The sequence below is a fragment of the Rhineura floridana genome, chromosome 7 (genome assembly GCF_030035675.1).
Source record: "Rhineura floridana isolate rRhiFlo1 chromosome 7, rRhiFlo1.hap2, whole genome shotgun sequence".
Classification (NCBI taxonomy): domain Eukaryota; kingdom Metazoa; phylum Chordata; class Lepidosauria; order Squamata; family Rhineuridae; genus Rhineura; species Rhineura floridana.
Window position 1 is genome coordinate 73,574,395 of NC_084486.1, and position 26,228 is coordinate 73,600,622.

The 26,228-nt window shown below is 40.6% G+C and overlaps 2 protein-coding genes across 9 annotated transcripts in view; one reads left to right on the top strand and one right to left on the bottom strand.

The window, feature by feature from the left end:
* The window catches only part of TDRD1 (tudor domain containing 1), a 49,621-nt gene extending 39,268 nt beyond the window's left edge, over window positions 1-10,353 (bottom strand). For 2 of the 5 annotated variants that reach the window (XM_061635932.1, XM_061635927.1), the window contains exons 1-6: window positions 10,199-10,353; window positions 4,867-5,186; window positions 3,988-4,052; window positions 3,159-3,300; window positions 2,427-2,532; window positions 1,389-1,440 (exon numbers count right to left, since the gene is read on the bottom strand). In XM_061635932.1, coding sequence (XP_061491916.1) covers window positions 1,389-1,440; window positions 2,427-2,532; window positions 3,159-3,300; window positions 3,988-4,052; window positions 4,867-5,146 — 645 coding nt within the window. In that variant the 5' untranslated portion in view covers window positions 5,147-5,186; window positions 10,199-10,353. Of the gene's footprint in view, window positions 1-1,388; window positions 1,441-2,426; window positions 2,533-3,158; window positions 3,301-3,987; window positions 4,053-4,866; window positions 5,187-8,504; window positions 8,606-8,648; window positions 8,756-9,028; window positions 9,050-10,198 lie in introns of those variants that run through there. The other 3 variants (XM_061635930.1, XM_061635928.1, XM_061635929.1) reach the window with 3 other exon arrangements.
* Window positions 10,354-10,362: 9 nt separating this feature from the next.
* CCDC186 (coiled-coil domain containing 186) overlaps window positions 10,363-26,228 on the top strand; it is a 61,486-nt gene continuing 45,620 nt past the window's right edge. For 3 of the 4 annotated variants that reach the window (XR_009764010.1, XR_009764011.1, XM_061635933.1), the window contains exons 1-2: window positions 10,363-10,573; window positions 20,639-21,315. Coding sequence is in view for 2 of the 4 variants with exons in the window: in XM_061635933.1 (XP_061491917.1) it covers window positions 20,654-21,315 (662 nt within the window). In the remaining 2 variants the exon portion in view is untranslated. Of the gene's footprint in view, window positions 10,574-16,076; window positions 16,145-20,638; window positions 21,316-26,228 lie in introns of those variants that run through there. The other variant, XM_061635934.1, reaches the window with a different exon arrangement.

Below are 26,228 nucleotides of genomic sequence, written 5' to 3' on the forward strand. Positions count from 1 at the left end.
AATATGCAATTATTAACTTGCTTCAGTAATCTAAAGGTCTTAAACCAAGTAATGAAGCTTTCAAAAGGAACTATGGCTTGAATCACAGAGTGAAAGGAAATTATTCCTGTTCCCTACTTTCTTCTTGCAGTTGCTAGCACCCCTAGACAAGCCTCTCCAGAGGATTTGGGGGGGGGCTCCTGGATAATGTTGGATTGTGTGCAGAAGTCTGCCAGTGTAATTATTCTATTACCAGACAGACTTTTGCTGCTTTCCTCAACAGCACTCCACGCTATATTTCATAATATTCAGGAGGGCCCCTATCTACCTTCTGGAGAGAATTTCAGAGAGTGGCCCCACTGTTCCGTGAAGCCCCACCAGCAGGGGAAGTTTGGACTTTGGCCTCTAAAGGATCAAAGTCACAATGGGTACCACTGATGGCCATGTCAGAAATATTAAAACCATCAAGTGTCTTGATGATCACGATGCCCTCTCAACTTATATGTCGTAGCGAACCGTAATAAAAAAAAATGCCAACACTTTTACAGAATAGGCAAATGGTATTGTTTGCATGTTATGAGATAACTTCATCTTAGGTAGGTTTCAGCAGAAAGAGTAGGTCCCATTAGCATTAAGACAAGAAGATGGAAAGCATTCAGGAAAAAAATAAGGAGTTTTTATAAAAGTGGAAGAGGGAGGGAGGAATTTATCCTGTTTAAAATTCAAGATGCTGGGGATAGGACAAGATTTAATGCTGCAGCAGACAGAACTGAAAATATGCTTGTAATTAAACAGTCTTTAGCTGGCTGGCTGTGTAGATAAAATTCATTCTCAGCACAATCCCATAAGATACAGTACATATTCTCTGCAACCATAACATTCTGCTGTGAAATAATACCAGCAAAGTGCTATAGTTCTGGCATTGATATGATATCCCATTTCTCTCAAGGAAGTAGGGAAGGTATCACAAGAAGGGATGGAGCAGTGGATGAATTACCAGCTCCTGAAGTATTAAGGCTGAACTGAGAATCTTAGCTGGGATTCAAAAGAACCCACTAAGTGCACCTAAAATGTTTTGTTCTAAGAGAACTTTGAAGAGTTTTGATTCCACGTGGAGCCCTTTGTGCCTCTTTGAATGCTGTTTCTAAGATTTTCAAAGCCACATGGGAGGCACTATAGAAGAAAAAGAAACTAAAAGGCTTCCACAGTGTGGAGGCAATCTCATGGTTCTCTGGATCCCAGCTAGTCATTGCAAGGTGACAGAAGATCTCTTAGGCAGTTTCAAGTTCTATAATGACAATAAGTTAAATAATTCACTGTATTACTGAATGGAATAACTATTTGATATACAAATCATCTACGCATTGTAATTTTTTTCCTCAACCACAAAAGCAAACTCTCCTCAATACCTTTTTCTTGATTTCCTCCAATGATTTTGCATTCTCTTCAACTTTATCTGCACTAAAAAAATTACGTTAATTAGCATAATTATGCTGTAATGCTCAAGAAGCCTTGAACATTCAAAACTGACCCACTTAAAGCAATAAGCATTTATATGCTGTAGAAGGGACATAAACTAGTGCCAGTTTATAAAACCCTTTACTGCTGACTGACCAGGAAATAATGAGGACTTTTTTGGGTATAACATTTCTGGTTGAATTAACTGTTTATTAAGCTAAAATAAGCATCCTTATAAATACATAAAGATAATAACAGGAGTGCCATTGCTTACAGAGCCAAAACAGCCATGCAGAAGAGAGAGATCAACAGAATGAAGCTAACTTCCAAGACACTAAACAAGGGCATCCACCCCTCCAAAAACAGCCCAATGAAGACAGTGTGTGCTCGGAATGCTGGCTGTTGGGAGAAGGGAAGGGAGGCACTGAAACCTTGAATGGAAGCATTCCACACTTCAACATTTTGTTGCAGGTACTATCTGTATACATTCTATTTCCCTTTATACATTTTAAGGGATTTAACATGTTTATCAAATGAAGATCTGGGCCTTCCTTGAAAGACCTCAAGATAGTGTAAACAACATAGGTTTTTCATATTTTATCATCACAGCAAACCTGTGAGGCATGTTGAGTAGCAAGATCACGCTGTAGTTACTGGTAATTAGTCACACAAACCCAATGGCAGACCTAAATATACATGCTAATGCACACCAGGAATTTGAGCATCATTATGTGTATGTGAACCTATATGTTTATGTATAATACAAGTAGATCTTTCTGGAGCACAGACACTATTAGAAGCTATATATGAGCAGCCCTGCTAGATCATCTAGTCCAGCCACTCACAGTGGCCTACCAGATATCTATGGGGAAGTCCACAAGCAAGGTAATTGCACTATGTATGCCAACACATGAATTAACAATCAGCCAAGAGAAAGCATCTACCATTCAAGTTATCAGAGAGAGTCTTAATATAACCTATGAACTTACTTATGTTTAACTGGCTTACAGACAACACTATGTTTTTGCCAGTCTTTCCTCTGACAATCCACAGAACAGTAATATATCTGCTTGCACTGCGTGCATCTCAAGGATCCTAAAGTAAAAAAATTAAAATAGTATTAATCTGTAGTACTGCACGCAGTCAGCAATTTCTGATTCTGTATCCAAGATTATGTTTACTGTGTTTCATTAGACAGTTCTTCAAAGTCAACCTCAAGTAATAAAATTCTGTAATACTAAGCCCCTGCTTTTGAAAATCTGTACTACTACTGTTGGCATCATTTAATAAATATCTTTTTTTTTCCTCCTTGGTATGGAAAAATGTAAGAGTTTACTCGATACAGAGAAGGTGCCCTTACATTTTTATATAAAAAATACTGATCTATACTTATAAATAGAATAGTTCATTTTTAATAATAGTCAGCCTTCATGAATTTTTTTTGAGTATTCAAAGTACTCTGCATACATTACTCCAATAATCCTTAACACACATCACATCATTTTTGTTCAGATATTGCAGATATGGTCTGATGCTGAGAAATGATGGTTTATAAGGTCGCCTAGTAAGCCTATGGCAGATGAGGGACATGAACCACAGACTTCAACTGACACCTGAGCTCACTTTCCAGTGCATAAGGTTGTAAGCAAGACACATAACTTGGATCAAATTTTCAATGTAGAGTTTGTGTTGTTCTATCATAATTTAGGTAACAAACTTACCAAACAGTCCACAAACATGGCATGTGCACAGATGCAATGGGCTTAATGGATTAAACTGTGGATCACAGCCCATAGATAAAGTGTTATCAGGAGACCTCTGTGGTCTTCTCTGCTTTGCATGTGTCAAGGCTGAACCAAACACCTGCAATATATATTTAGAATCGTAAGATACCTTAACATTAGGACCAACATCAAAGAGTAGGCAGGTTGGGCCCTGACCGAGGGTTCCTGCAGCCTGTGAAAGGCTCCTCCTTAGGGTGCGAGGGTACTGCTCCTGTTCCATGATCTGCAGCAGCGTCGGCTCCCAACCCTGCCATGCATCCCGGAGAGGGAGTTCCCAGGCAACACCCCCTCCCCATACAGTCAGTACAGGCTTCAATAAGCCCACATGCACAGCCCACCTATTTCTCCCATCCCTGTGAATGACATGCACACTATGTGTGCATGCCTCCCATCAACCGAGATAGCCCCATAGGGAAGCCCTTGCCCCTGCCGCCATCTTGGTTGATGAGTCATGTGTGCACGTCATTCACATGAGACGATGCAAGAGGTAGGTGGGCCCAGTCATGCCTGGTGCCAGCTCTGCTTAACATAGTAAGATACACTGCTATGTTAATTACATAAATGGCATGGGGCCTGCCCAATTCTGTCAGAATAAAATAAGTAGGACTTCTACATAATAATCACAATCTAGAGGTCAACTACATATCCACAAGGTAAGCATATGTAGTATCAAAGTTAACAAAGCCAGCTGAACATACTGTAAGCATTAAGACAGATACAGGAAACAGATACAGGAAAGAGAAAGACTCAAATATTGCCAACTCACAGGATTCATTTCATTTGCTGAGGATAACAGCAACTTACTGGCATCATTCATGGTTTCCAAATGTCCTAAAATATAGAACAGAAATGTTTAGATATGATCTAATTACTCAAAGGAGGAGGAAGACATCTCTAATAATTAATCCAGTTAGTTGGTTTTAGACAACAAACTAGGGCTGAATCCTATACACCATTCCTATACACAATATACTAAACTCAGGATTTACTCCAAATCAACATGCACAAGATTGCACTACATTACGTTAAAGTTTGTATGTTAAACATTTAAATTAACCACCACCTATAACTGGTAGAACATTGCTAAACAAGCTTATAATAAAAGTTAAAGCAGCCCATATGTAAACAGAACTAAGGAAGCAATTGTATCAAAGATTATGAATGAATTATAGCTACTCATTCTTCTCACCACTTGCAGAGAAGTGATTTAATAATAAGAAAAGGACAATAAGAAGCTTCAACAATATTCCAGTTTCTCTTTTCTAGTTATGGTTTGGTTTTCTAATCACAGAAAACTTTACTTCTGCACAGCCGAATTTCAGCACTAGAGATTGGATGGCTGGGACATGAGGGGGAAATGGCTAAAGATTTGCTTGAGATTGTTCATATTGTAATTGTAAAAAAACTGTATCGCAATTGTAAAAAAAAAAAGATAAAACTACCCAATATTTATTAAAGGAAAGCATTTATTAGAGACAAATGTTTTCATACTGATTAAGTGCAGAGTTTGAACATAACTTGTCATTCCCATTTTCCAAGGTTGCAAAAAGAAAGCAAGAAAAAAATGAAAGCAAGTCAAAATTGCAAAGACAGCACATGGAATTAAAGACATTCAAAGTATTTTAAAGTGAGGTGTCTTTCTCACCTCTTGGTTCCCCTCCATTCATTTTTGATGCAGTCATTTGCCTGTTAAAGCTACTAGGGGAGCCATCATGGCTGCTTTCACTTGAACTACTGTCACGATTTTCAAAAAACAAATTAGTTTGGTCACAAATTGAGAAATTGTTGAGTAATTTTGATGTTTTATCTTCTTCAGGTAAAGAGCTTTTGATGCTGGGACCTGTGCAGGGACTTCTCAGCGATTCGTTTGGTTTGAGCTCCTGATTCCTTATATGAAACTTTTGTGCCATCTTGTGTGCATCCATATCAGAATCATTCCATGACAGCTTTATGATTGTTTAGCAACTAGGAAAATGAAATAAAATCAGCATTAAAAAAATAAGTTGCGTTTTAAATATTTCAGACCAAGATGTCAGACAAATTCTCTATTTTCTGTATTCATTTTTATTAAAAAAAGACTGAAATGAAAAACTCATTTTACAGAAAACACAACCAACTGAAACATTCCTGTTTTCCCATTAGCTTCAAACTACTGCACAAGGGATTTAACAATTATCAATATTAATACAGTACCGCTGGCTTTCCTGAAGACTTGGGGCATGTCCTCAAAGGAGATTCACATCTTGATGTTTAAGGGTGCAATCAAAATGCCAGCTGCTCCATAGCAGGAATGAACACAGAAGTGGTTGTCACCACTGCATCTGCAGCAAATTGCTGCACCAGCCTGGAACTGGGGCAGAGATCAACCCCGGATCAGGCCTGATACAGTCCTGCAATGGCAGTGAAGCCAGCTTGGGATTCAATTTTCAATATGCCATCCTGGGTTCCAGCTGGGAGAAAAGGCGGTATATAACAGGAAACTCCACACTGGTGTCCCTGTACAGATGGATGTTAGCAGGAAGAACACCTCAGTCCAACTCAACCACACCATCTCCATGCCAAAGAGGGTTTGGATTGCAGTATTAATGCCTCTGCTAAAGCAAGTGAAAACAGAACCTGAAAACGTGATACTTTGCAGCAGTTCCCAGCAGGCTGTCTCTCCCATACAAAACCAGTTATTCTTAGATCAGTGATTCCCAACGTGGGCGGTAGCACCCCCCTGGGGGGCGTTACAGCCTTTCAGGGGGGTGTTGGCATGACTACAAACTTCAGGGGGTGTTTGGGTTCATTAGGGGGGCGTTGACATTTGGCGGTCTGATGCAACAGTTGAAGCATTTAAGTTTAATTTTATTTAATACACAAATGATTAATTTTTAAACTGTTCTGTCCCCAGTTAGAATGTATTTAATAGTCTCAATTCATGGAAATAACACTATAAATAGTGTGTGGTTTTTAGTAAAGAAATTCTGAATAGCGGCCAGTATTAGCCACGCCCCAGCACTAGGTAATGTTCTGATGCTGTCTTGAAGGATGTTGGAACCAATCACGAGACAGTGTTTGATAAGATGGGTGTATTGGTGGAGGGCGCATTCTTCCAACAGATGAGTGCTGTGTGCAAACGGGTGACGCAGACAGTCAGTTATTTGCTGGTTTTCTTCAGGAATGGGACACACTCGCTACCCGTTGTTTCTGTGATGTTTAAATGAACTTGTTTAACGAAACTATGCCGGTAAACTGAATGAGTTTGTTGTTAAGTAACACAGTGTATTCTATTGGTTCATACTGTGTGGACTTAATTAGTTTTTGCTTATGTTTTTAGGATTTGTGAAATAAGAAAACTCCTATATCTGCAATTTGTTTCTTGTGTGTATTTATGGATTTACAAACTCCAGATATTGTGAAGTTAGCCAAAACTCATCAAGCTCAAGGATCACACTAGTATTTTATAATAAATCTCATTTTATTTACTTTTCTATAACTATGTATGTATATTAATAAATCATACTAAGAATTCAATGTGTAATCTAAGTGCAATAAAAAGGCATGATAAAAACGATCAGTAATAATTGAAAATACCTTTTATGCATTACTCATATTTTAAGGGAAGAATAGGAAGCATTGACATATACTTAATCTGAGGGGGGCATTGGGCACAAAAAGATTTTGCAAAGGGGCGTTGGGTCAAAAAAGGTTGGGTAACGCTGGCTTAGATGTACCAATTCAGTTTATCAAAGTCCTGACAATAGTGACCAGCAGATAGCGAGAAACTCCAAAGGTGAACCTTTCATGATATAGATCATGAAATGATTACCTACTACACATCAACCCTACAAAAAAATAAAAAAGATGCTAATCTTATTTGGAGAGGATGAATTGTCAACCCACATAAGCTCATGTACAGAGCTTTGTTAGCAGAGCAATACCATAGCTGAGCTGTGTGTAAATTCTACCTGAAAATGCACACCTCTTTCCCTTGCACTGAGGATCTAGATTTAGGTAAATAAGAAAGCTTATCAGTTTGCACCTGAAAGAAGGTTAGGTCAGAAAGACAGCCTAGGAAACTAAGTTCTCTCTCTCTCTCTCTTTATCCCCATGCAAACCCACCCAAGTTGAGCTGCATCCCAACACTTCCAACAAGCATAATTGTACACAGGCTACAACTCTTCAATTCCCACAGAAGCACCTCTTGTATGTCTGGTCTACACATAAGCGGAACAATCTCATTCCACGATGCAGTTTTTGAATGTTCCCGCAAGGATACAGCATTTGAATTATTCCACATTGTTGTTTAAAAACTAGACAATTCTACAGGAAAAATGTCACCATATCAGAAAGAAATGCTAGACCAGCCTTTTTCCCTTCTGGTTTTCTACTTGTAGAACAGCTTTTTCTCTTTTCTTCTTTTACAGTAGGTATTGTTTAAACCAGGGCTGTGGAGTCGGTACACCAAACCTTCGACTCCAACTCCTCTATATTTCTACTGTCCGACTCAGACTCCTTCATAAGTGGGAAATGTATATTAACTAGTAATAACAAATTTACTCTAGCAAAATGGTAGCACGAGGCATTTCATCACCACCACGTGAATCATCAGGCTAGATTGATAGAACATAAAATATATTTATTCGATTAAAATTTCTGAACAAGAAAACTTTCCTAAATTCCTAGTAAAGTTTTTATTTTGAAGCCAGAGTCGGTACATTTCTACCACTCCGACTCCACCCAAAATTGCTTCCGACTCCACAGCCCTGGTTTAAATAATGGCACCTCAAATGGAGTCGTTAAGTTGCATTCTATCACCTCACCACTTTCCCACTTCATTCTACAGCATTAATAGATTTAGCCTACAAAAGTTCACTCCACACGACTTAGAACGATTGATCCAGCGCACCTTTTACCCAAAAGTAAGGCCCTGATATCTACAGGATTTGTTCTCAGACAAAGGTGCATAAGATCGTAGAATCCACCCATAAACAAGGCAGGATATAGGCGATAAGGAGAGATATGGAAACAGGTATGCAAACAGTTAAAACCAGGAGACAAGGAACCTGTGACCCGCCAGATGCTGGACTCCAAAACTCCCATAATCCTCGACCACCTGCTATGGGGGTCTGGTTGTTGGGAATCCAGCAATATCGGGAGACTCACAAGTTCCACGTTCTCAAGTTAAACAGTAAACCACCACGGACCCTGCCCTGAAGGAGCCTCTCTCTCTCTCTCTCTATATATATATAAAATCCAGTACAATCTGCTCGCCTGAGGTGACTAGTTTATGGGAGTTACCAGAACTGTTCCCTGAAAAGGCCTGCCGTCCTCCACCCAATGCCTGTACGCGTTCCGGAACTGAGAATACAGCTGTACACAAGACCACCTCCGCCTCTCAGTGAAAGCCTGACAGCAAGCTAATAACCAGCCGCAGTGAATTACCCCCAAAGGTCGCGAGACGCCGCCGCCTCCCATTCTCTCCTCCCTACACGCCTCGTGCTGCGAGCCCAGTCTTATCCATAAGCTCTTTTTCTTCTCCCCCTCCTTGTGAAACTGCCGCGTGATCACAAGGGCGCATGCGTCTGTGAGAACATAGACTATTGTAATAAACCTGAGCGGGAAAACGGGAGAAGAATGAAAGGGAAGCGTAATTATTAAAAGTTCTGCCTGGGGGCTGGAGGCGAATTAGAAGGCAATTCGCACTAGTTTTTTTGTTTTGCAGACTCATGCTTATACACATTTGGCAACTTTCTAGTAAGCACTCTCTAAAAAGGCAGCCCATTTTATATAAGCTTTGCTTGCTTGCAAAATAACTTAGTTACCTCAAACCTTGGTATATTTTTACGTATGTGCTGTAAGCAGCTCGCTTTACTGCCAGCTGATTCTCTTCGCGTGCATGCCGAAAGGTGCTTTTGCAGATGAAACTCCCTACAACAGACGTAGTCTTACCACTAATTTTACCACAATTGTTGCAACTATATAGCACGCTGTGTTTGTTATTACCCTGATTTGCATACTTTCTATGCGCCGCACAACTTCACTTAACTTGCGAAGAGGAATAGTACAAAACGTAGTTTAAGCGTTTTGGGAATTATAAACCTGTGAAAGGTAAACTACACCTCCCAAGGTTCCTTGGGGAGAAGGAGACTAGTACAACTCTTCAGTCAACATAAAAGCCCGTCTTGTAAGTAGAACCTGGTCTACACATAAACTGAACAATCTATTTCCAGGATGCAGTTTTTGAATGCTCTCTTAAGGATACAGCATTTGAATTCTTCCACACTGTTGTTTAAAAACCAGACTATTCTACAGAAAAAATGCCACAATATCAGAAAGAAATACTAGACCAGTCTTTTCCCTTCTATTTGCAAAGCAGCTCAAATGGAAATCCTACTATGGTCAATGGGGCTAACTTATAAGTGTGCATAGGTCTTCGCCCAAGGCTGCACCCATTCCTCTGAGTTAGTTTCATTGAACCCAATAACAGCCCTTACTGCTGAGTAGACGTCCATATGATTGCAGTTCAAATGCAAAAATCACTTACTTTACAAACCACTGCTAACTATGACTAGGAAATAGCTGCAAGGAAGTTATGATCAAGATACAACTCTGACAAATTGAAACACGTCTAACATGACTTTATACAGGGGTTGGACTTGATGGCCTTATAGATCCCTTCCAACTCTACTGTTCTATGATAGTCTCTGTATTTAACCACTCTAATCCTCCGCAATACCTCGAGATGGAGTGGTTTGCGGGCTATGAAAAAACAGCACTACTACATCCTTTTTAAAAATCTAACAGATTTTATTTTCGCCCTGACCATAAACAATCGGTTCTTGCAGTGGGGAAGTGAAAACGTACAACCTAACTCGCAAAACAGCAGCTCTAATTAGAAAGCCGTGTGGTAAAAACCTGAACCAACACTCCCGACCAAGTACCAGGGAGAGACATCTCCTCTTGGTTTATTACTGCTGTTGTGAATCACCCACCTGTGATGGATGATACTAGCTTCAGGGCTTCTTGTGACTCAAGCTGTTGGGCAATGCAAGAAGAGGAGAGCAAAAGAGAAACCTTCACACCGTCCCACCCTCTCCTTTCCTCATCACGCAGGTCATTCTCGTTCCTCCTCCTCCTCGAAGGCCGATAATCAGGTCTCGACCCGCCTTCGCTCCTCCTCTCAGCTGAAACCACTCTGGTGTCTGCGGCCGCCATCTTTGTTGATGTGTCAGCGTTCAGTTCCTCTTAGGAGCTTCCAGCAGGAACAAGAGGAGGGAGAACGATCCCTCTATCCTCGTTACTTTTAGCAATGGGAGAGCAACTACTATTGCAACTAATACTCTGGTTTCTAGCTTCCTAGCAAACTGGTAAGAGCTTCCTGACCGGGCGGGTGTTCAGAGCCGATGGTTTTAAACACAAGGAAAGCAGGTTAATATATATGTAGCTTGAGAGAGAACCTGTTACCAGGCAAGGGGGGAAAACACATCTTGCTTAGTGCATTTTATTTCCTCTGTGCCCTATTATCGATGCTTCTTTAGAGCTTGAAATGGCTTTGATGCCAGATACTCAACCTTCTAAGCGCCTTTCCGTCTCGTTCGCTCCCTCCCCGCGAATCATTTCGTAAGTCAATAAATTTTGCTGCTCGACTGTGCTGTTTTGTTTTTACCATTTCTTTTAACCGTATTATTCGTAAAAGATGGATTGAAGGGTTTCTCTGGGAATTGAAATAAACACTGGTGTACCTGCTTTACCAGGAAATAAATTAGTAAATGCGAGTGCCTTGCCCTCAAGGTCACACACACTCACTCAGGTACGCATCATTTATCATACCACCTAAATTCCCTTGCTGGTTAGCATTTTAGAGATGCCTTTCTACAGGTGTGTGGGTGTCCCTGTCACTGCAAAGCTTGTCTGCCTAGTAAGGTTTTTGTTTATATATCAAAAGCTGTCAGGTACTGAAATGGTTCAGGACTTTTAACTTTCTGACCCCAAATGCTGATAGTCTCTTAAGGTTGTTCTCTGAATATGACACCAGTTATGAATAGACACCACAATTTTTAACACATGCTGCTTAATAAAATGTTTTGATTGTTCCATATAAAGTTTGGGGGTGGGATTGTATTGGCTGATTTGCGGTTCATTGGTGTCAATTTGTTGTGAGGTGTAGAATTTGTCTAAATGTAGTACAGGAACAGACAAGATACAGTACTTTATTCTAGTTAAGCTTTGTAGCACTTCTTCGTTCATCTGCTGTGCTTCTCTCCCATTCTGCATGATTTCTTTACATATCAGGCATTTTCTCAATGGAGAATGGTAATTACCGTTTGTACTTGCTTCAAAGCATAGAGATTAGGAAAGCTTTTTCCTATCTTTGTTTCTGCTCTTCTTTTCCCTATTATCAGTTGCTATCCTTTAGCTATTACATAGCAAATAGTTTTGTTTTCTTCCTTCCAAGATTTAGAGCCTGGTTCTATGCCTGTTTATTTAGGAATAAGTCCTGCTAAATTCAGTGTCAGTTACTGCCAAGTAAGTGTGTATAGTACTGCAGTCTTTGTTACTGTCTTCGATTTGCTATAAGCAATGGGCTCTGTGGCTTCCATGTTTGCAAACCTGAGGGCCCTGTGGCCTGTAAAAGCATAAGATATTATGAACAGCCATTTATGTTATGGTCCTGGTCCCAGAAAGCAATTTGTTCACAAGACTATTCCACACAGTTTTATCACAGCTTCTTTTTATGCTTCTACAAGTGTCTTTCTGGACTGACTTTGTTATAGGGCTGAAATCTTATGTGCTATGTTCACAGCCTTGAGTAGTCTTCTCAAAATGGGTAGATAAGGAATTTCATAGCTCTGAGGCCTTTGTTTCAATACAAATACAATTTAAAAAATTCTTATTTTGAAGAAAAGAGGTAACCCTCCTTTTGTAAACAGTGCTAGCTTTTAGTGTGGACTAAACATGAGATTTGGTTATTCTAGTATGATATTAGGTAAATGTGTTCTTTGAAAAAAATGCTTACTGTGTTGCATGTTGATTTTTGGTCTGTGCACTTGATAATTGTTGTAGGGCATACAAACAAATGAACTGTTATTTGAAAGGCTTGCTGTGATGAGAGTCTAAGGCCAGCTGGTATGAGCTGTTCTTAGCAGATTTGTTTTGAAAATCTTTGTTTCTACCTTTCTAGGCAAAAGAAATACTCAAGGCAGTTTCCTGTAGTAGTAGTAATTTGCTATAATTAAAGGATATGTAAAAAGAAACATTGAAATATAAATAAACCAACAGTGTTAATTGCTGAAACAGCGTAATAATCACTTAACCTCAAAAAGCTTGGTACAATATATTTAGATTTCATCTTAAATATCTGGAATGAGTGTTTCAGATGTGTCACAGCACCTACTGTGCCAGTTCAGTGCCATGATCTGTAATACTTGGTTGGCATTTCAAGTTAGTTTCTCTATATTTTTAGCCTTTATATATTTACATAATAGGGTTAAAGTTTACCTGAAGCATAGCAGAATTTACTGTTTGCAGATTTTCAGGTGTTGCTGTCAAGAACTGATCTACCTTTACACAGCATAGATATTTGCATAGAAGGAGCTATGTGGTATTATTTGTGCTACTGGTTATGATGCTATTTCCAGCTGGAAATTGAAGGCCACTGCAGATACTAGGGCTGAGAAAGTTAAGGGTCCAAAATGAATTTAGTGTAAAGCCTCCAGCTCCTTTTAATCTGCCTCTGACAGCTGTAGCTATTTCAAGCTGTTGCAGCTATGTATGTATACGTATAGGACCAGGCTGGCAGGTTAACTGTGCATTTTGACAACTGTCTGGCTAAGAAATACATTTCTGTATAATGTCTGTTAAATTAAAAATACATTCAGAGCATTGGGCAACCATTTTTTAATTGAAAAAGTATGAATATAGCAATTTATGTGGTCAATAAACCTTATTTTAATGCCTATTTCTTTTGTATCTTGATTGGTTGCTCCCCTCTTATTGTGCTGTAACCTATGAGCAATAAATGGGACTTTAATTTTGAGCTGTAAATCTCTTGTCTGAGAAGAGCAGAAAATATTGGAAAATAGATGCTAAGTGATTCTGATTAGATACTTGCTCTTGAGTTTTTCTGTCAGGATTCCCCACCAAGCTATTATTTGGACCTGTGTAGAGAATTAAATATTTTAGATGATATCAAACCATTACAAAGAATACTACCAGTAGAAATGCCACCTTTATTTGATTTATTGTCCACTCCATATAAAGAACTCTGAATTGGTTGTGATATTTTAGTGAAATCCCAATTGAAGTTGATCTTGTCTATCCTGAACTACCAAAAATCACCTAAAATAAAAACATATTTTACAGTTTCTGGAAGATGCTACTACTTGGATTTTCCAGGCAAGACAATTCCACAGTTCAAACACCCCTATGTATGTTACTGTAGTTTTGCCTTGCTGCATGGGTGGTAAATATGTGTTTCTAGATGCTCTTAAAAGGTTACATGCAAAAGAATGGGTGGAGGCTCTATCTTACATATGTTTGGTTCACGCCATTTAGGGCTCTATAGGTCATTATCAAAGCCTCTTGAAGTAGTGGTGTCATGAGCTATTTGTGAAGAAAAAAACCTCTTCCTATCATCAGAGGTGCTGTTGTGTATTACTAAGTGGAGGCCTGAACACCTTCCATGCAGTGCTTTCCTATGTCTGTTCTGAAGCAAGTCCCACAGATTTAAGTTACACTTGCTCCCATGTAAGTGTGTGCAGGATTGCCATCTTTTCTGGTGTTAGCTCTTAAACAATAATGGGCAACACACTTCAATGTTTGTAGCGACCTCCTAAGGCATGAGGAAAAACCAAGCAGCTCTTCCCAGCCTTGCAAACCTGAAAAGTGCTACATCATGGGGCCTAAACTACACATTGAAGCAGTTATGTTGTGGAGCATGGCCAATGCTATAGCTATAGTTCAGGGATGAGGAATCTTTGACCCTCCAGATGTTTCTCAACTACGACTCCCATCCGCCCAACCAAGCAAGGCCAATGGCCACAGACGACAGGAGTTTTAGTTCAGCAACATCTGGAGGGCCAAAGGTTTCCCACACCTGCTATAGTTGCTAGGGGCGCGCATTGGCCGTAAAATTTGACTTAGGGAACAAGCTAATCTGTTGTGGAGCTGCTTGGTGTATTTCCAATTTGACTGGTTATTCAGGGCCAAATTAGGTCTGTTTAAAAATGAAGCTATCCTGCCCATTTACTATAATGGGTAATCTAAAAATGGCTATAATTTATTTCCTTTTATTGGTGTAGGATAGGCATATGTCTCCCACTACAGATTTTTGAGGATACAGCTTATTCTCCCTGGGAGAGAGAGTTCTCTCTATTGACCTGCATAGGGAAAGGCATAGATCCATGTGGAAAAACAAATAGTTTTTAATATTTGCTTCAACATTCCTCCACCAAATCACTGTGATTAGAGTGCCCTGAAAAGTGCCCTGACTTTTAGCAATGGGAGAGCAACTACTATTGCAACTAATACTCTGGTTTCTAGCTTCCTAGCTAACTGGTAAGAGCTTCCTGACCGGGCAGGTGTTCAGAGCCAATGGTTTTAAACACAAGGAAAGCAGGTTAATATATATGTAGCTTGAGAGAGAACCTGTTACCAGGCAAGGGGGGAAAACAGATCTTGCTTAGTGCATTTTATTTCCTCTGTGCCCTATCGATGCTTCTTTAGAGCTTGAAATGGCTTTGATGCCAGATACTCAACCTTCTAAGCGCCTTTCCGTCTCGTTCGCTCCCTCCCCGCGAATCATTTCGTAAGTCAATAAATTTTGCTGCTCGACTGTGCTGTTTTGTTTTTACCATTTCTTTTAACCGTATTATTCGTAAAAGATGGATTGAAGGGTTTCTCTGGGAATTGAAATAAACACTGGTGTACCTGCTTTACCAGGAAATAAATTAGTAAATGCGAGTGCCTTGCCCTCAAGGTCACACACACTCACTCAGGTACGCATCATTTATCATACCACCTAAATTCCCTTGCTGGTTAGCATTTTAGAGATGCCTTTCTACAGGTGTGTGGGTGTCCCTGTCACTGCAAAGCTTGTCTGCCTAGTAAGGTTTTTGTTTATATATCAAAAGCTGTCAGGTACTGAAATGGTTCAGGACTTTTAACTTTCTGACCCCAAATGCTGATAGTCTCTTAAGGTTGTTCTCTGAATATGACACCAGTTATGAATAGACACCACAATTTTTAACACATGCTGCTTAATAAAATGTTTTGATTGTTCCATATAAAGTTTGGGGGTGGGATTGTATTGGCTGATTTGCGGTTCATTGGTGTCAATTTGTTGTGAGGTGTAGAATTTGTCTAAATGTAGTACAGGAACAGACAAGATACAGTACTTTATTCTAGTTAAGCTTTGTAGCACTTCTTCGTTCATCTGCTGTGCTTCTCTCCCATTCTGCATGATTTCTTTACATATCAGGCATTTTCTCAATGGAGAATGGTAATTACCGTTTGTACTTGCTTCAAAGCATAGAGATTAGGAAAGCTTTTTCCTATCTTTGTTTCTGCTCTTCTTTTCCCTATTATCAGTTGCTATCCTTTAGCTATTACATAGCAAATAGTTTTGTTTTCTTCCTTCCAAGATTTAGAGCCTGGTTCTATGCCTGTTTATTTAGGAATAAGTCCTGCTAAATTCAGTGTCAGTTACTGCCAAGTAAGTGTGTATAGTACTGCAGTCTTTGTTACTGTCTTCGATTTGCTATAAGCAATGGGCTCTGTGGCTTCCATGTTTGCAAACCTGAGGGCCCTGTGGCCTGCTTCAACATTCCTCCACCAAATCACTGTGATTAGAGTGCCCTGAAAAGTGCCCTGACTTTTAGCAATGGGAGAGCAACTACTATTGCAACTAATACTCTGGTTTCTAGCTTCCTAGCTAACTGGTAAGAGCTTCCTGACCGGGCAGGTGTTCAGAGCCAATGGTTTTAAACACAAGGAAAGCAGGTTAATATATATGTAGCTTGAGAGAGAACCTGTTACCAGGCAAGGGGGGAAAACAGATCTTGCTTAGTGCATTTTATTTCCTCTGTGCCCTATCGATGCTTCTTTAGAGCTTGAAATGGCTTTGATGCCAGATATTCAACCTTCTAAGCGCCTTTCCGTCTCGTTCACTCCCTCCCCATGAATCATTTCATAGGTCAATAAATCACTCTTCATTCTGTCTGAGGCTCCCTCTCTCGTACTAGGCAGATGATGCAGTCTATCTGGGATCTGCCCTGTAGCCAGCCTTCCTTGTTAGGTTGGGCAGCCACATTTCTAGGTTGGACATTGGGGAGGGGGAGGCACATAATGCCAGTCATTCCCCTCCCCAACGTGTGGAGAGGATGTGTGTGCAGGCCAGGGGAACGGAAAGGCAATGACCTTCCCCCTCATTCCTTCTCCATCCGGAGAGTGTGCTAACTTACATGAATGCAGTTTAATTTGTTGAATTGTCTCACCCTTTTTTGAGAAATCCCCAGGAATGTGAGACTCAGAAGCTTGACTTTGCCTATAGCTAAAGTCCCCTTTCACCTGTGGTCTGATTCTTCATGAACTGAACTACTTTGGTAAAGACAGTGAGCTCCTGAGCTCGGCTTTGATGCTGCATTAGGTAACTTAGTATTAGATTCCACCTGAAAAACAAACTTGTCCATGCTAGAAGTTTATGGAAGGGCAGGGAGAAAATAAATATTCTAGTCTAGGGTGTGGTGTGTGTGTTAACTTTTCCTTAAGAATCCCTCCTTCTAGTCTTTTTCTTGACCTATAGGTGTTCCTTCCTGTTGGATAATCAAGGGGAAACTTTTTAATTGGCTGCAATATAAAGGACTAAGCAGTTGGAAACTAATTGTGGAAAGCAGTTGGAATTTATTGTACTGAATACTGGGCTGATTTTTCTGTCCAGAAACCCTGAAAAAGCCTCATGCTGAGCTGCCAATACTGGGAAAATCAGAAATTAGACTTGAATTACAGTTTAGGTGGCTAGCCAGCCAGCTAGCTAACACAACAATATTTCCATTCCTGTAGGGCTGTTTTCTTTGCCATCAAAAACTCAAGAAAAAGAAAGAATAGCCACTATGATTGTGAGTATAGTGAGTGCTTTAAAAGAGTAAAGAGTGACTTAGGGTAGCCATTTTTTCAGACCACTTTAAGTTATCTCTGTATTTCACCATTTAGCAGTAAGCACCTAATCCTGCTCTACTCATTATAATAACTGCAGAATAAACAAGCCCTTCTTACTGCAGGCAAACAAACATGCTGCCTTATTGCTGGCCAAGTAGAGAACACAACTGAAATTGAAAAGCAGAGGAAGGGAAAGTCCAAGGGATGGAGTCTATCTCTAGCCCATAATACCAAGTTCTAATGTTGAACTCTGCAAGGGTCACGTTACCAAGCAGAGTTTTTCCCCCAGGATCACTTAAGCAGCTATAGGAAAGGTTGCAGCATTTGGGGCTTTTTAGTTTAGAGAAAAGGCGGGTCAGAGGAGACATGATAGAAGTGTATAAAATTATGCATGGCATTGAGAAAGTGGATAGAGAAAAGTTCTTCTCCCTCTCTCATAATACTAGAACTCGTGGACATTCAAAGAAGCTGAATGTTGGAAGATTCAGGACAGACAAAAGGAAGTACTTCTTTACTCAGCGCATAGTTAAACTATGGAATTTGCTCCCACAAGATGCAGTAATGGCCACCAGCTTGGACGGCTTTAAAAGAAGATTAGACAAATTCATGGAGGACAGGGCTATCAATGGCTACTAGCCATGATGGCTGTGCTGTGCCACCCTAGTCAGAGGCAGCATGCTTCTGAAAACCAGTTGCCGGAAGCCTCAGGAGGGGAGAGTGTTCTTGCACTCGGGTCCTGCTTGCGGGCTTCCCCCAGGCACCTGGTTGGCCACTGTGAGAACAGGATGCTGGACTAGATGGGCCACTGGCCTGATCCAGCAGGCTCTTCTTATGTTCTTATGTTCTTAAAAATCTACTCTTGATCAGCAAAAGTCTTGAGTGAGCAAACAGATTTTTGGGGGCTTTTCCAGGTGAGGCTTTTGTTGTGCACTCACACTGCCTTATTCACTTAATTTTTCTGAGGGTCCTATTCTTAAATTGCTCCTGTTCTTATCATTCTTTAAATTCTTTAAATGGAGGTTGCCATTTGTCATGTTACAAATTACAAAGACAGTTTCTCCAAAAAAAAAAACCCTGAGGGTGGCTGAAGTACAGTTCTGGTGGGGGTGTACCCCCTCCCCGGACTACAGGGCTGTCTGGGATTATGTTTTTAGTGATGTCACAGGCATAGTTTGATTTTCCTATCAATATTTTTGCTCAATTTGTACATTGCAGCAAAACCAGGATTTTGCCACCAGAAGCATGCTGCTTGCTTGCCCATCTTCCTCTTCACTTCCTGGCTTGTGGTGACCATAGTTTGCTGTGATGTCTGAATTGTTGTACCACTAGCGATAGTTTAGCTTCAAAGCTACTTCAAACCAAGATTTCTATGTCCAGTTTGGAGGCTGGCTGTGGCTAGTGTACCAGATAGACTAGAAGATCGTTTCAGCACACGAAAGGAAGGGGGATAGCATACAAGCATGGTACATGGAACATCTGAATTGAGTGCAGCTTGAGTATTGGGCAAATGTAACATCTCTGTTACAAATAGATCGGCCTTTAGGAAAGACCCTGAGATCGCAAACAACCATGTAAGAATGCGCAATTATGCTTTTTACAAAGACACTGGGAAGGCTATTAGCCAGTGAAAGAGGACAATTGCTAATTGCCCCTTGAATTTTCATGTGTGTCCTGTTTTTAATATTGAACTTTGTGTGTAAGGTAATTATTTGTGTTTGCTGTTCTGCCGTAAGAAATCCTGGGGGACACTTAAAAGACTCCATCCCTTTTTTTCCTTCTATGCACAAGCTATCTCAGCTTTATTTGTATCTATGATGGATGATATGTTTATGTTTGGAGACATGAGCTATTCCTGAGAATTATGACTCACTGTCATCTTGGGAGGATACTACCAGCACCTTTGCAAACCTTCATTCCAAACTGGTGTGTGTGTGTTTCCCTTTTAACTTTCCACTCCCCCATCTTTATAAAGTTGGTAGCCAGTGCAGCTCTTTCAGGATTGGTGTTACATTCATGCAGTAGGGTGCCCTACTCTGCCCTGCCACAGCATTCTTCACTGGTTTCAGCTTCCAAACCAAGCCCAAGGGTAGCTCTATATAGACTGCTTTACAACAGTTCATTCTCATGGTTACCAGTAAATGGGCCAGGCTACTCCACTCCAGGAATATTCATAGCTGGCATACCAGCTGAAGCTGGCAGAAGGCAGTCCTAGTCACTGCGGCCACTTGGGTCTCATTGACAGTAATGGCTCCAGGAGCACCCCAAACAACATATGTGTTCTTTCAGTGAGAGAAAGCCCATCTAGGACAGGCAATGTGCCTAACTTTCAGATATGAGAACTCACCCACAGGTCCTCTGTCTTGTTCAAATTCGGTTTCAGTTTATTGGTCTTCATCCAGCCTACCACTGCATTCAGGCACCGTTTTGACCCCTGAGTCAGATGTAACAGAGCAAAGTGTTAGCATACTGATGACACAGTCCTCCAAACTATTTCATATAGATATTAAGTGGCATTGGAGGCAAGATTGTTCCCTGCAGCTCCTGCAGCACAATTGCCACGGAGGCAAAATGTAGTCACCCGATGCTACGCCCTGAAACTTGGAGATAAGAGTGGAACCAGAGCAAAACTATAATGAGGCAGGTACAGGACGATACCCTGGTTGATGATATTGAACGTTACTTCCTGTGTCCTTCTCTCGATAAAGATCATCCTACAGGGCAAACAAGGCTGATTTTAGTCCCCGACTTGGGTTGATTTTAGTCCCAAACCAAGACTGAAAAGGATCTAGATCAGGGGTAGGGAACCTCCAGCCTGTAGGTCAAACTTGGCCAGCCAGGCCTCCCTGGCTGTTCTGAGGAAGCCACACCTAGCCTCTCTACATCTCACATCATGCATGATATCAGGTGTGGGGTGGGTAAGGGTCGGGCTTCCAAGGAAAAATTGGTAGCTTAAAGTGGGCTCCCAATTGTTCCTTTGTTGGAGTAAGGTGCGCTCCCAACTACCCATCAGCTGATGGGCAGTAGGAATACACCTGGCTCAAGGAAGGGAGCAGTTTCCATTCAATGGGAATTGCTTTTCCCTCCCAGTGATACTTTTTGAACCCATCCTGCTCAGCTCCACACAAGCTAAGGGCGGGCCTGACCCTCTCCCTACATTTTCTGACTCAATCCAAATCTGTATGTTTCTCAAAAGATTATTGTCAGTTGCTGAAACCAATCAAGGTTATCGTAAACAAAAGTACAACTCAAAACTACTTTATTTTTAATTTTCTTCCTAGATTCTTGGTAGAAAGATGGATGAGCAATTACCAGAACAGCAAAGTACTCTGGGGCCGATCAATCTGTCAAAGAGTGATGACAAATCTTCTAGTTTATCAGCTGTTGAAGAAGCTGATACAACACTGGGAATTCAAGATGGTCTACAAATTACATACACTGGAGGTGAAAAATGCCCGTTGAGCATAGAAAATAAACAATTGACATTGGATCCTAGTTCAGCAGCTACTGATGCAAGTGCGACTGGGGATATTGTTGATGCACAGCTTACACCAGATGTTAATGGAGATGGAGATTGTTGTACGAAATCATTTGAAATGCAGACAAAAGGATCCAAGAACGTAGACTGTTTACCTGGGGCAGAATGTGAAAGACAGGTTTCTAAAACTGATGACATAAATCAGTCCTTGGTAGACCTGTTGCATGATCATATGAAAAGGCCTCATGGGGTCTGCTCAGAAAGCCCTTATGACACAGATTGTACTAAGAACCTTATCTCAACAATACAGAATGCTTCTCAGGAAGCTTTGTTAGAAGAAATAGAGTCTGAACTACTATCAACGGATTTATTGAAAGACAATAAGCTTCCAAACGGTGTATACAAGAGTGAAGCTACGTTGGCTGTACTTGAAAAATGCATGGAAGATAAATATCAGCAGCAAGAACATACAATAAAGAAGTGAGTACTGTGTGAACATCTGCACATAGATCCTCAAACATAAATGTTATCTGTTGTGTGTTGTGGAGTTAGGGCTTTGTGCTGCGTAACTATAGTGATGTGTTTGTTGCTAAACTGTTAGCTTGGCAGACAGTATAATAATAATAAAAAATAATAATACTTTAATTTATAGGCCGCCTATCTAGCCAATGGCCACTCTAGGCGGCTTACAATAAAACAAGTAAGTATTGCTTGCAGGAGCTTTTTCAGTAGTCTGAGAGATTATTTTATATATAATGTTGTTCCAAGTTTCATCACAAATACATAAAGTGACCATATGGTTTTTCAAAGCTTTTGTTAGGGTTGCGCAAAAGTGCCAAGATTCAAAGAATGGTGCAATTAGTTCTATGCTCCAAGTGAGGCTTTAGATTTCTATGTGTCTTTTTTTTCTTCACATGGCAATTGTTTTTGAAACTGAGAGTAGCTTCAAATGCAGTTTGTGATTAGACACGAGGGTCTGCTGTTTCAGGGATAAAAGCAAATTCTGCCATCGCTCCAGGTGAGTGCAGCCCCATGACTCACCTAAAGCAACTCTATAGATCTTGGCCATTGAGGACAAAATTACTTGTTACTCTGCAACTGTGTGTTTGTCCAAGAGCTCCTTTCCATTGCAATACTCCCTGTGGAGGGGGCTCCTTGCAGCAGGGAAGGGGGAAAGAATGCTTAACCCTTCCCCTGTGAGGTGTCTCCTTATCCTCACTACCACAGTGGAATTCCAAAGCCAAGTTTGAAGTACATTTCAGTCTAGGAACCTGATGGGTAGGGAACTTACTTCCCTCCACACCCTGTTTCTTTTCTACTGTGCAAAGCACTGGAGAGAGTGCTTTTCAAGCAACCACTGGAATAACATATTAATATGCTGCAGCTTTGTCATGTGTGTTTTAGTTCCAAGTATTTGCTGTTATTTCCTTGTGCATCAAAGAAAATCTGGGTGTACACACTTGCATGGCATTTAGTTAAGGTTAAACGAATTTTATCTTGTTGCAGTTTACCTCTGTCCCCATGGTGTATCCATTGAAGGCGTCGTTGCTTGGACAAGGCAGGGAGCTGATTTCCACCAATTCCATATCACCACTTTAGTCCCTTGTGCCCCTGAAAAGCTGCTTCTTAGGGCTGGGAGACCCTCTGGAATACTATGAAATGTAGCACAGAGGGCTTCAGTAGATGGAGGGAGTGACAAAAATTGGATCCTCTCCCTTGCACTAATGGAAACAATTTCTGCTATTGCAAAGCCACTATTACATTTATATTAGAGGAAGATTGCAGTTTTTCCTGGTAGCTTCTTAGTTACCTCATTTGAATTAGCTTTAACCAGGGTTAGCAGTAGGCCTACAGTAAGGTAGAGTTAAACCCAGCAGTTCCTTCTTAGTACAGCAATTTTCACAACTTATCTTTTGGCCAGGTACATGATGCAGCATAGTTCCTTGCATGCAGACACCACTAAAATCCATAGTACTTGTGCATGTTTTACTGTACTTAACAGTGAGAAGATGGATATGGTGACTAATATGCAAATCAGGAAGATAATAGGATCTTTTGTTCTTGGACCACAATATTTGTTTTTTGGCAGAACTATTCTGTAGAGTCTGGAAACCTAAGGTACTCCTCAGCGGGCTTTGATAAGTTGTGTGGGACCTTGCTTTCTGGTCCTCTTCTAGGCTGGTAGCCTTACATCATACAGTAATTTTAAGCAAGAAGGGAATGAAGAACAGTTTACAGAATATGTTGGTACTCAACAAGATTATCTAATAATATAGAATAATCAAAAGCACATTAAAGCATACTAGAACACACTTCATTAGAATCTTCTCATGAAGCAAGAAATTGATCCCAAAAAAACTTAAAAGGGAGATAGGTGTTCATTTGATTTTTAACTCCTCTGGTTTTTTGGTCCATGTCTCTAATCCCTCTGCAGCAGCCTGATATTTGGCAGGGCAGATTTCCATGTCACACTGTAAAGATCTGTTTGTGTATAAGAGCATGTGTATTGTGTAACGTGAGAATGGTCGTACCAGTCTGTTGCCCCATCCCAAGTACATCTTCCTACTTACAAACGTAAAAATATGCTGATAAAAATATGCTGAAAAATACATCTTTATAAGTACAGAACAGCATGTATAGAAAATCAGTAGGGGCAATAGCTTCAAATTCTTCATGGCAAGACTTAAATGCAGAAATAGCAACCCAATACCCTTTATTTTTACTACTTCTGGGACAAGATTAGGGTGTCCTGCCCAGGAGGGTCAGCTATGCTCCAGTTTGTGAATTGTTTATCAACTAAAGCCTTCCAAGAGCATATCTGTGATTACAAAGACTTTCCAGCCACAACAGATTGCATAGACAGGATGGTGTGTGAAGAACTTCCAAACAGCTGTTTAAGTTCTTCGAAGTATTGATTTTAAACTTAGCGGTTGTTGGATCCTGCAGTAACAGGAATTATCTGCTGTAAGTTTAACTCAAACCAGCTAAGCCCTGTGATTTGATAACTTCCAGTTATAACAGAAAACATTTTTGTTGCCAAGAGTTTATGGTATGTTCTAGGTAAATTTTACTTCGGTCCATTTGGAACTGAAACTTATATCCTTTCTCTGGGAAATAAGAATAGCTCTCCTATGATCTAATTTCAGTAGGCTGGTGCAGGAGGGTCAGTAGTCCTTTGTTTTTTTGTAATGTGTACACTAAAGTTTACTCTTGGGCTGCTTCGACCTGTCATTTGATATCAAGACTTTTAGGGGTTACTGTGCTGCAGAACAATCACATGTCTAGAACTGAGTCTTGTTGAGTTCAGTGGGGTTCCTCCCAGGTAAGAGGGTATAGGATTGCAGCCCTTATATTGGTCTGCACACAATGATAAATGATGGTAAAAGGCAATAGGGGGAAGATGGCAAGAAGTATAATGTAATTCCATGACCTGTTCCCAATCCTTTAAACCTTGGCCAAGGGATCCTACTGTTAGATCTGTATTGGCCCATTAAGGAAGCATTATTTATTTACTTCATCAGTTTCTATACCCCTTAGCATTGTGGTTTCTAAGTGTACAGTGAGGTTATAAAAGGTGAAATCAGTTAAAATTAGCCATAAAATCAGGAAAGCATATTTAAAATGCCTGCCGAAATGAAAGAAGTCTTCACCAAGCAGGGGGCCTGTGTGATCTCAGCTGGGAGGTAGCTCCACAAAATTGGAAACATCAGAAATGTTTTGACTGGGGCCTTTGAAGAATAATTCCTTATCAGCCTTCACGCACAAATCACTTGCATCAGAGGTGGGAAACCTGTGCCCCTCCCCCATTGTTGGTTTCCAGCTCCCATCATCCCTGACTGTTGGCTGGAACTGGTGGGAGCATCAGATCAATATTATCTGGTGGACTACAGATTTCCCGTTTCTGACATACATGCTTTGGGGGTACGAACTGGTTGTAGTTTAAAACGTGTGTTGTAAACTATGCAATAGTTGGGAGTTGGCAATAATCACAACTATTATATGAGCTATTATATATGAACACTCTGGACTTTGCTTGGCTTTGCTGAACCAGTGCTGAATTTGTTGTGCCAGTTCATTATTGTTTGCATGCTGTGCCATAGGCTAACAAGCCTTTCTTTTTTCCCTAGACAGCCTTGGACTCTGACCACTACTTTAATTTCATTCTGTCGTTTCATACACAAGGCTATAAAAAAAATTGGCCTGTGCTGTTTGAGGTCTTGTCAGGAAACTGTTGTTGGCCATTTTCTAAAGGGCACCTTGAACAGAGTTGAGTAAGTTTGGGCAACTTCTGGCCAGAGTATTATTAAAGCCACTAGGGTTGTAAATCTTTTGAGGTTTTGATTTGGCTGTAGTGTTCAAAGGCACAGAGCCAGCAAACTAAACACACGCTTATTATTTCTTTTTGTGACATTATTACCTAGACAACAGTGAAGTGCTTTGTATACTTTAAATGTGTAATTTTCCCTAAAATGCCAGCTTCTTTTCTTTTTTTAGTTCAAACTATTCAGACCAAAGTATCATAGTAGTCTGTGTGTGTATGTGATTTGGTTTGTTAAACAAATGAGATGCTTGTATTTTGAAGGTTCTTCCTATGGCTCCTTTGCAGGAAGTTTTTGTGTGTGACCAACAGTGCACTCCAAGCTCTCTACCAATATACGAGCAACACCAAAGCATGTTGTGCTTAGATGGCTTTAAAAAGACAGACACATTTAATGGAGGATAGTTTGTCAATGGCTGTTAGGATAAACAAATAGAGATAAACAATGAGAAACCTGTTACCTTTGTACCCTGCTTATAAGCTTTCTAGAGTCATCTGGTTGGCCACTGTTGGAAACGGGGTGCTGGGCTAGATGGACTTGTGGTCCATCCGGGAGGGCTCCTGTAATGTGTTCTTATTTGCTTCCCTCAGAAGCAAATCTCTGAGCTTATTTATGCTTTACAGTAGCCACATGGAGGCTGTTTAAAACTACCCCTGTAATGATCTTGAGAGTTCTAAAGTGGATAGGGCAGAAGGGGTTCAAAACTAGGTGCATTGTGGAGGTACCGACATGGAAGGATCTGGGGACACTGAAGATGGTCTCAGCCCCAGAGCAGGAAGGTAAAGAAGCCCTTAGAGCAGCGATTCCCAACATGGGTGGTAATACCCCCCTGGGGGCGTTACAGCCTTTCAGGGGGCCGTTGGCGTGACTACAAACTTCAGGGGGCGTTTGGGTTCATTAGGGGGGCGTTGACATTTGGCAGTCTGATGCAACAGTTGAAGCATTTAAGTTTAATTTTATTTAATACACAAATGATAAATTTTTAAACTCTTTTGTCCCCAGTTAGAATGTATTTAATAGTCTCAATTCATGGAAATAACACTATAAATAGTGTGTGGTCTTTAGTAAAGAAAT